The sequence below is a fragment of the Austrofundulus limnaeus genome, unplaced genomic scaffold (assembly GCF_001266775.1).
Source record: "Austrofundulus limnaeus strain Quisiro unplaced genomic scaffold, Austrofundulus_limnaeus-1.0 Scaffold1591, whole genome shotgun sequence".
Classification (NCBI taxonomy): Eukaryota; Metazoa; Chordata; class Actinopteri; order Cyprinodontiformes; family Rivulidae; genus Austrofundulus; species Austrofundulus limnaeus.
Genome location: NW_013953993.1, coordinates 33,342 through 44,661, shown reverse-complemented (window position 1 = coordinate 44,661; position 11,320 = coordinate 33,342). Strand labels below are relative to the sequence as shown.

Genomic DNA, 11,320 nt, shown 5'->3' with positions numbered 1-11,320 from the left:
GTGTGTGTGTGTGTGTGTGTGTGTGTGTGTGTGTGGCGGGCCTGAGCAGCAGGATCTACACACGCCTGCGGCAGAAGTGTCGAGAACAGATCATCTTCCATCCTCACCTCACACCAGAGCTGTCAGGCTGCTCAGACTCGTGATTTAACCTCCACACCTCGGTTTCATCCCGCCGATGCGCACTCACACCGAGCACTCCGGTGGGTTTCAAACGACGACACACAAAAACCTGCACAGGGTGAGAAATAATCCAATAAAACAGGCACAGATATTTAGCACCGTTATTGGATCAAAGGAGATTTGACTTAAAGCTACATGATGGCAGAGCGTGACAGGAAAACACATTTTTAYCTCAGAGTGTGAAGCTGTGTGTTTTTAAATTGCCCCTGCCTTATCTTGTAATTGTAGAAGCAGTTTTTTGTTACCTGGGGTGGAAATGACAGGAACGGCAAAAAGATTTATAACCACATACGTCTCAGTAAAATGTGTTTAACATCAGAAAGCTCYTTTAAAATGAGTGGTTGTAAAATAAAGACGTACAGGAGATGAAAATCTCTTAACATTTCTTTTACTGGTACATGTATCACTGAACATCACACAGATAGCAGAGCACATTTGCTCTTTTGTTACTCCTAATAATAATAAAAAAAATCCAGTTACAAGTTTTTGTCTCAGAAACAAATCTGTCATCTTTTCAGAATAAAAATGTATTTTATCATTCAGGGTCAGCTGCTCTTAACTAATCTTACATCACAAAAAATACTTCAAAACAAATGATTTAAACCTTTTTAGGTTTGTCATCTGAGCTTCGAATTTTATAAACAAAATTTGATGATGTTCTGGCATTTATATGAGTCAAAACAATAAAAGCACTAAATAAGACGGGCTCAGAGTGTCAAAATAAAAGTCGGGAGTTTACTCGGTCACTGAGTTAAAGCAGATAATCCTTGATTAACAGTGGAAACATGAGGAACAATAAATGTCTTAATAAAATCACTCCCAGTCTGGCAACAAAAGCATCTTGTGCATTTATGAACAATTAGTATCTTACCTGTTGCAGATAGCTATAGATCAATCGCAATTTTAGCACAATCGTAATAAAAATTTGGAGCCGTTTCATTTCTGATTTTGGTCCTGCTTAAATTAAACGTTACTTTTTTCCAAACTTGGATTTGTCAGTTTTCTACAACAGGTAAGATACTGACCATTAACCTTTCTACATCAAAACAAAGATATTTCAAGCTTTTATTATTAATCTCAGTTTTGATAAAACGTAAATAGCTAATGGTAGTGTCATCACCCGGAAAACAAAAAGAACAAATCGGTGTGCTTTTATATTACTTTACTCTGGCTTTAAGGTTTTGTTTAATTAATAGTCGGGTTAAGTTTTAATGTCAGATTCAGACAAAGTCGTGGGCATTTAGACTGAAGATCATAACTTTTATAGTTGATGGTACGGCTGTGTTTTATCTAAAGAAAACATGCATTTTAAAATAAAAACTTTTTTCCTTTAAAGGTTTAAAAAAGGAGCTTGTTGTCAAACATGCCTGCGTCGTGTTTTAGTAATGTAATTACATTTACACACAACATACGTGAAACAATAAAAACACTAAGGCACTTAAATCGTCATTTAACAAATTTTTTCTGATTGTGTTGCGAAATCTACACATTGTGGCATCATCGCCTGAGACAGCGTCGATATCAAAAGGAATGTATTTACTAAATCTTTTAACATGAGTACTTGCTGATATGAGTACTAATCTGAGTAGAATAAACAGATTAAATTTGTTCTAAAAGGTCATTTCTATTGAAAATTCTGATTTGTTCAACATATTGTCATAAAAAATAATGGATATTACAGTAATTCATTCCAACCCACCCTCCATGTTAAACACCATGATCATTTCCAGAGGCATGATTCAGACATCGGACCTCATGCAAGAACATGTTCGTATTCTTATCCTAAATTTCTCTTACTGTTCGTATGAAGGGTTCATACGAACATGCCACGTCAGATTCAACAAACTCTTCTATCTTCAGAAAAAGTGTGTAAATGAGCAGCATAAACTGATGAATGAGTATCAGCTGCTCGTGCACGAGGAGAGGTGATTAGCARAATTACCACCCTAAAAACACCATATAAGGTAACGTTTCCTGCCCCACATACCAGGAAGTGTCCATTCATAAATAACATCACAAAGTAATGTCGTCCCCACCCGTCTCCCCCTCCCGACTGTCACAAGTGTCAGACGTGGTTCTGAAAAAAAAGTATTTTAAAATGTGTCCAAACTTCAATTAATGCATAATTTAAGTTTGTTTGTAGTTTGAGATCTTCATATTAATATTGTAGTGTTATACAACAGCATTAATATTCAATTTAATATAACTTAACAAATGTATGTCATTAGTTATGTAAGGGTCAGCTTACACGTCTTATAACAAGGTTATAAGAGTAATTTAATTAGCAAGGATCTCTTATTTTGGATAAAAATTTCTTTAGTGCAAYAATGAATGGACACAAAAAGTAACTCTCAGTCAGTGAATGTTGATTTGAACCATTATATGCGATCATTTATTTTACAAATCATACAAAACTAACTATAGAGTACACCTGACTGTGAACAATTTCCTATAAAAAGTTTGGGACCAACAATAACAAGCCTTTAACGTCTTGTTAACCACACTTAAATAGAAACACAAACGTCAGATTAGATGTTAAACACCAGACATTTGAGGCTGTTTATCTTAGGAGTTTACAGGGCAAGGTTAAGAAAAAGGTTGAAGAAAGGTGTTAGCTTTTCTACACTTTATCTTAAATAATGTGGGTTTTAACCAGAAGGGCGAAGCGTTCTGTGCTCAGCTTTGGTCAGACCTCGACGTCACACACAGCCAGCTTTTACCTTGAGATGATGTTCTGTCACCTGCCAGGTAGGTGGGGGCTCGTCCGGGATAATCTGTCTTTAGACCGCCGAACAGGGGACCCCAAGGCATGCTCTTTGACTCGTTTACGTCCACGTCAGCTGTAACCAGAAGACAAGGCCTGGACTGGAACCCAGGTTTTAAATAAAACTTCGTCTGGAGAGTTTCTGAAGGTGGATAAACCAGGCGTGGTTTTCCACACTGTGAGGTTTCCGTGTTGGCGTGAAGGGGCCAAACCTGACACAGTTTTCAGCTTTTGATTCCCCGGAGAGAATCCAGCTGTCACAGTGACTGACGGCGGTCAGTCACCTTTTTCTCACTCCTGGACAGGCGGAAACTGTTATTTCCTAAAAGCTTAGAGAATCTATGGTCCGCCCTCCAGGTTAGATTAGAAAAAGAAATTAGTGTTAAGTTTCAGAACTCGCTGTGCCTCCTGAAACTAAACAAAGATTATTGCTGCTGCTGTGTGGTTCAGAACAAAACATTTCATGACCCATTTAAATTATCTGATGAGCACTTATTTAAAACATAACTGATGATTCAGACAAGTAAAACATTGATATTTCATCAAATTAAACCATAAAGATTATTTTAAATAAGAATTTTTCCCACAGAAAAACCATGCATAGCTGAAATCATCCTGAGGGAGAAAAGAGATCTGTCCTCTCTTCTCCTGTAACTTTGATAAACATTCTCTGATTATCAAAATGTGTKATACTTTCAGTTAAGAGAAAAATAAATCAAATAAGAGAAGATTCTTCTGTTTTTATCTGATTTAGTAAGAAAGTGGCCTAAATCCAGTTCTAAGTGGAACAGAGTTTTTGTCCATTCGAAGGCCCATCAGAGGACTGAGAGTCCAAGATAGTTCCTTGATAATTTGACTCGAGGTGACTCCTACAGTTACATTTAAAATCTAATTCCAGTTCAAACAGAATAACCTGTTGTCAACATAATTATGGAGTGTGATTTATTAACTCAAAATATCTTCAAACTAATGAAATATAAAGTTATTAATGAAGAAAACCCGTCTGGATAACAGCAGACTGACTGCTCGTAAAATATACGACAGTTCTGGACCACACGTGAATTTTGTTCGTATCTGAAAAAAATCTTACGAGAAAATTGGTGAATGCCACAAATTCTCCTAAATCACTCGTACGCACAACTTAAGAACAAATATGTGTGTAGGAACGGTTCTTGCATGAGGCCCAGTGTTGCTAAAAACGGAAATATAAATAAAAAGAAAACAAAAAGGCAATGYACAGTTTGTTATTTATCTTCTCCCAAGTGGGTGGAAGTCTTGATGCTCTTACGATTGGTGAGATTTATCTGAAGCTCCGAGTACAAGTACACACATTGTATCGGTGCATCCCAGAAATGAAACACAAAAAGATCAAGTATTAAAATGCTACATTATTTTCCTGCAAACACACACACACACACACACACACACAGAAACACACACACACACAAAAGCACACACAAAGACACAACCCGTTATTTTTTTTTTTTTTTAGGCTTGTTTAGGGTCCTGGAAGCGGACCGTCGCACCAGAATAAAGCCCGGTTTGAGACCTTGAAGTGTTGAGAATGGTCTTGGAGACCGTGCGATCCAAGCTCCACTTCATGTGGGGTTCAGGATCCCGTCATGTCGACGTGTTTTTGATAACAGTTAGAGGAACGTGACAGGAAGTGGGTGTTTAACAGATGTCTTGGTGAAACTAAAGCAGGAAGATAATTCACTACGAGGAGAAAGGATCTTTAATTATTGTTGTTAGTATTTCTTCAGTTATTGTCTATGAGCTCGGCTGTGCCAGAAACTAAACCTGTGAAGATCCGTTTCTGAATCCCACGGACAAAGTCTGACCACCTGCTCCTCTTCCTCCTCCTGCTCTTCCTCTGCACTTCCTGCTACGCCGCTGCCCTCTGTCCTCAAGTGTTTGTGACCAAACAAAGTCTTAGTCCTGGTTTTCTGGTTTAACTTGTCCTCGGCATCAACTGAAAGACCCTCTTGTCTTCGTTCATAGTCGTCTTCTACATCCTCATTTTGCTCCTCCTCCTCAGCATCTTCCTCCTCCTCCTCCTCCTCTTCCTCGTGGTTTCCAACAGCGACAGTCAGGCCTAACTTCCCGTGGCTGGCGAGCTGAAAGAACGAGGCGTGGGGCGTGGCCGGGCAGGTGGAGAGGGTGGAGTCGTACACGGAGAACGGCAGGTGGAGGTAGTGTCCCGCAGCGGCCGCCGCCGCGTAGACGCAGCAGCAGTCGGGACGGAAATCCCCCTGAGTGCCGTGGACCATTCGGAAACGCTTGCGGAGAGGCGGACCGGCTTGGGGCGTCGCTAAGCAGATCCTGGCGGGCATCGCTCTGTGGGCGGGGCCGGCGGCGGGGGGCAGGATGCAGGGGCCGCCGGCGAAGGCCGGGCTGGGCGGGAAGCACCAGTCGGAGCTCTGCAGCAGGATCTCCGCGCGCAGACGCCGCAGGAGGTTGTTGACGAGGACAGAGCGGCGCAGGAAGGCTTCGGGGTCGTCGATGAACCGCATCTTCTCCAGAGAGAGGCGCAGCACATGGGCCCGCTCCTCCAGAACCGGAGCGACCTGCGGACAACAGGAAAATACATCAACAGGTCTGTAAACGGGTCATTTAAAACAATCAATCAGATCAAACTCTGGGTTCCTCTGAACGTTGTTTACTTACAGTCTGACAATAAGTCCTGAAGCTGAAGTGAGATTCTTCATCGTCATCAACAAACTTCCTCTTGAAATATGTGATCTTTGACACTGAAACATGATCAGGAACTCTTCTACAGGGAGGTTCTGCAGAGAAAACAAACATAAATCTGTTGAGTTTGGAATATTTACTGTTGCTTTCAGCTTTAAATCTTATCCTGATAACATTTGMGCACAAAGTTATAGGCAGGAATAAAACCAGGGATGTAATAAAAGCTCCATCGAGTTTACTTCTAGCTTGATCATTGATCAGCTAATCCTGAAACGTTTTTATGCAGAGTCAGCATTCACCCCATTAACTCTATACTAACTACTTCCACTTTGTTTTATAAATTACCTAACTTTATAAAAATACTTTGAGGTTTCTTTAAAGGGGACCAAATATTCACTTTTTTCAGGTTTTTTTTTAATTTACATTTGGGTCTGTACTGCTTCTAAAAACAGTCCAAGCACCAAAAAAATGCACTCAGAGGTATTTTTACTATAAGAAAATGTATTTTTCTGTGTCTTGAAATGAGCTGATTTCAAACACCGCTACTTGTGATGTCACAAGTCGCACTCCTGCCCTCCCCAACCTGAGACTCCGCCCACTTCTTCACAGGACGGTTCTGCTGTTTTACAACATGGAGAACAGGAGATGTGTGGATTAATTTTATCCATCCATCCATCCATTTTCTGTACACGCTTCTTCCTTTTCAGGGTTGCGTGGGTCACTGGTGCCCATTTCCAGCAGTCACAGTGCGAGGGGCWGGGTACACCCTGGACAGGTCGCAAGTCCATCACAGCTTAATTACGGATTAATTTTATTTTTATTTAATTTTATTTTTTATGGCAATGCTCTAGCAGTTTATGTAAATAATTTCATCATGGACTACTTTAGAAAAATCGTACTTTCTACTGAAAAGAAACAGAAAGTAAACTTCTGGGTGGAGCTAATGTAAACAAAAGGTTGGGAGGGGGTTTCCATAGCAACTCAAGCATAACAGCAGGTTCTGAAGAGAGCTCAGAACAGAACTGAAAAGGTGAAATTTCATTATCTGAGATTAATTTTGTGAATTGAATCAAATGAACATGTTTTGTAGAGCCCACAGATGTGTCCTAACTTGTTCTAGGACCCCCATGTTAGGTCTCCTCTAAATCCTTTAAAACTCAACTGAATTCACATCAAAAACAGTTTTAAACTCAGTTTGAACTCATTTGTAATGAAACCAGTATAAACAGAGCCTTTTATCTGCACCTTGTGCGAACTGCTGCTCCGAGCTGCACGCCGGGTCCGGGTTGGACAGGCACGTCTTCCTGCAGCGTTCTGACGCCCAGATGGGGGGAGGGTCTCCCTCTGAGTCCAGGACAGGATTCATTGATAAAACCAGGGTCATCTCTCCGTCTGGTTCGGCTCTGAAACAAAACAAAATCAGCCGTGAGTCCTGTAGCAGAGTAAAAACACGTCTGCACATTAATCCTGATCGCTTTATTTCCATAAACCTCCTAAATATTCTGCATATGCTTTCCTAATGATGCAGTCAGCGTTAACAGGCTGTTTATCTGATTCTGGCGAACACACAACTTTCCGTGTGACAAATCTGAGAGGGGAAAACAGCGAGCGGCTGATAATTGTCAGATGGTTGGCAGCTCGGCTGTCGGCGCGGTTCTGCAAAGCGAGGCTGGCAGATGGAGAAGTGACACCCACTCACACCGCGAACTCCCCATTGATTAGCTGCTGCGAGAGGCAGCGAGATGTTTGACACCAATTTGTTTGGTGAAATGGATCCAACGTGTCAAATCTCACCGGGAAGCTTCAGTCAACAACGCGGTAATCCAGGAAACAAAGAGGATGATGTGCACGGCGCCGGCAGGCCTCGTAGTCGGGGAAAAACAGGCTGGAGGAAAAGGGTTAGATCGGGTGTGGCGCCTGCTTGATTTTAATTAAATGCAGAGTTTTGATTTTGCATAAAAATAAAAAGTATTTATCACCTTTGGTTTGAAATAGATTAATGCAGATGAGCAGAAAACAAAGAAAGTCCAATCTGCCAGCTGAGCCTCTTCAATGTGAAAACAGAACCTGATGGGTCTCAGAGTCCAACCCAGAATCACCAGATGGACCTCTATTTCCTCCACCTGCTAGCACAGAACCAAGAAGAACTTTCCTTGAAGGAATGCATATCTGCGTAACGTCCGCCACCTTTCATGTTTGAGTTTTAGACAAAGACTGATTGTTGAGAAATGTGTTGTTTCCATCAAATCTTGAAAATTAGGTGTCCTGCTCAGACTATGACCCTCGAGTTGGGTGGTGTCGATCATTTTCATACTGAGGTATAACTTTTAAAAAATACCACAGTTAGGGCTGGGCAGTATGACCTCAAATTCATATCAGGGTATAAATTGAATCCCTTCACAGTAACGGTATATATCGTGGTAGAAAATGCTCACAAAAAGCTAAGATGGTATAGTGCTCCCAATACTGACTGCATAATTCACTTTCTGTTATGGTTCCGTTATGTATAATGTTATGATCCAGGTAATAGTTGCTGTCTCTTTAAGAGTGATGACGTTTTGGAGGCGGGTTVTWGTTCTACGCATGCACAGCGCCATGTTGGCTTTTGTTTAATAAATGCGACTCAAAGAGTCTTGATGTGAGAAGTTTTTGGCTCGTTTTTTCCAAAAAGGCAACTTCCACACTGGTGACCCCGACGTTTGTTTCTGGACGTATCCAGATCGCCATGACCGCCAACGCTGTGTCGCTCAAGCTCCCCGAATTCTGGGAATCTTCCGCTTCGGCCTGGTTCGCTCAGACTGAGGCGCAGTTTGCCTTACGTCAGATTACCAAAAGGCAACTTCCACAATGGCTTTATTTAGCAGAAAACTGTAATCATAATCGAACCCAGCATTTTTGCTGTAGTGCAAATGAACATAACAGAAGTACAAAAGAATGTTTTATATATACATTACAAAACAGTTTCAACAAAAACATTTCTCAAATTTTCAACAATATGAAAATAAAGTGGATGTTTTAAACAGTACTTCAAGTAAAATCAGTCATTTAGACATAAAACAATTCTAAGTTGACATAAGTTGCCTAAAATATTATAGTGTGACAGGACCTTAAGCTGCACATAGTTCTGTCACAAAACAGTTTCAGATAACTGGAATCTAAGTGTGGTGAAGCCAAATAAATGTAATATCTGCCTGCCATACAATGAGCTTCTGCCTGCTGAACTTATCTGCTGCCTCTCAGAGCAGAACATGGATTTATGACCGAACAAACGTCCACATCTTTTTTTTAATAATCTCTGTGGACAACTTGGGTTTGAAAAAACTACGGTTGTTAAAGCTTCGCTCTGCGTGACGTACAGCAGGAGGGAGGGAGGAAATTATCCCGCGACACGACGGCACAACGTAACTTTAGCGGGAGGGGGAAATTTAGAGGATTTACTTCTCTATACGTGTTTTAAAACACTATATTTCTTCATTTATTTTCAGAATATTTTGATCTTCTCCTGCTCAGTTGTTTCTGCACTCACAGCCCTGTTGATCTGTTGAGACAGGTGCGATGACGCAACTGGCGACAGGATGGTAGAGGGTAAATTTGTACCGTAGGCCAACTTCATATCATTTCGACCATCTATCACATATACTGCGCAGCCCTAACAACAGTATACAGTATTATGAGGGGTGCGGAGTGTTGATTATTTAATAATGGAGATCATTTACATGCATATAGAGACAGAGAGAGGTGTGGGGAAAATCTCTGCTCTGACTGTTACGATGGTAACCGAGCTGTTGCATCCTTTGAGCCAGTCTTTGTGCCAATAGTTTGTAGCTATTTCCTCGTCTGCAGTAAACAGCGCTTGGAAGAATAAATAAATAATATAAAGTTTAAACTGGAAAGCAATCCAGCTATGGTGGTTTGACGAAACCCGTAGGCCATGGTTGGGTGGTCTTTAGAGCTGTCAGCATGACACTGGCTTATGATTTCAGGAGCCAGCGAGTAATGTTTCACTTTGAGTTTGAGAGAAATTTCACTTCACTTGAATAGTGTCACCATTTCTATATACCGTAATCCATATTTTAATACTGCAGTATACTAAAATACCATCATACAGCTCAAGAATACTCTCAGCTTTTACTATATTAAATTTCAGCTCAATATCTGTAACAGTGACTGAATTATAGTCACATTTGTGTTTTCTAAGGTTAGTTGACTGTGGCGGCCATCTTGGATGATAAATATTTCAGCCTTGTTTATGAAATTTTGTTAAAAGCCATTTAAAAAGGAATAAAATAAATTATACACATTTCTACTAATTGCCATTCTGCAGATACAATGTTGACACTGAAACCATTTATCCCCCCACCCCCCCCTCCAAAGAGACGACCACCAATAAGGACTAATTATGTCCCGTTATTGAGCTGCTGTCGTGGTTAATTAGCTGCTTTGGCCCCCATCTCCTCTTCCTGCTGCTTCTTCACCCCCAGCTGTTCTCTTCATCGCCTCCCGTCTCCACGGCTGCTGCTACATTTGCAGGAGCACAAAGAAACAAGCATGCCATCACTCCCCCCTGCCCTCCACAGTGCCCCCCACCCCCCCGACGACATCCTTTCAACAGCGGTCACAGTTGACAGCTCTCTGAACCGGGGGGTAAAAAGAAAAAAAAAAAACAGAGCTGCTTCTCTACGTGTTCAGCAACACTTCAGTCTTCAAAGAAAAGCAGGAAAGACGGTTCAAACAGTCGGAGAGAGAGAGAGAGGGAGGAAGGAATGGATGGTTGAGAAATAAAAACAAGGGAGCGGGGGGATGATTCCTCTCTGTGTTTGTGATTCTTTTCATTTCAAGATTAAAAACTAAGTATGTTAACGTGCTTCTCGAACACTCTCTGGCTCTCATTACGCCCTCCGATGATTGGAGTTAATTGCYATGCCAGGGCACGAGACACACCGTGGGAGGGAGACGGGGAGGAGAGGACGGGGGGAGTCTGAGGGAGGGATGGATGGATGGATGGGGTTGAGTCAGAGGAGGAAAGATGAGCACCTCAGGAGGCTTGTCATGAGTGGAGACAGATCGCCTGCAGGGCTGATTTCTGCTGTTATGATTGACTCCCTCCCTCCAGCGCAAACACACTCAGACATGCACAGCTTGTTGTTCCCTGAATTATTTCACTGGGAGAAAAAAGTCGAATGGCAGTCAACACGAACGCAAAAATATGCTCTGAATATTCATTTTCWAACTGTTTTAAATAGACCAATAAAAAATCTTGATGTTTTAATGAGGAAACATTTCTTTAGTTTAAACGTTTTGTATAAGGCCAACAAGTTTTTTTTTGTTTGTGATTGTAATGTTTATTCACCTATTGCTAAATGGTGAAGAAGCACTGCTCATGTCCATCTGTTATCAAACTATCACGAATCACTGAATTGAAAGCCAATTCAAACTCTGTCAACTTAACACCTATTGAGCTAAAATTTTACATGTAGCCGAGTCATTTTCAGAGATTTTTAACCCATGGGCCACCTTGAGGGCCTCAAAAGAACAACAGTTTAACTTTGGGCCAGAGAGGGCCGTGAGAATGCATTGATTTTAAACAAGATGTAATACATTTTCTCACCACTAGTAGCGGTAGTGCGCCATTCAGATGTTTAACAACTTTTTTAATACATAGAAGAACCTTAGATACCCGCCAAG

At 41.2% G+C, this 11,320-nt stretch overlaps 1 protein-coding gene across 1 annotated transcript in view; it reads right to left on the bottom strand.

The window, feature by feature from the left end:
• Window positions 1–4,788: 4,788 nt before the first annotated feature.
• The window catches only part of sertad4 (SERTA domain containing 4), a gene marked incomplete at its 3' end in the record, with an annotated part of 11,109 nt that continues 4,577 nt past the window's right edge, over window positions 4,789–11,320 (bottom strand). Inside the window, 3 exon segments of the mRNA XM_014032982.1 lie at window positions 4,789–5,511; window positions 5,612–5,730; window positions 6,881–7,038. Of these exon segments, the coding sequence (XP_013888436.1) occupies window positions 4,789–5,511; window positions 5,612–5,730; window positions 6,881–7,019 (981 nt within the window).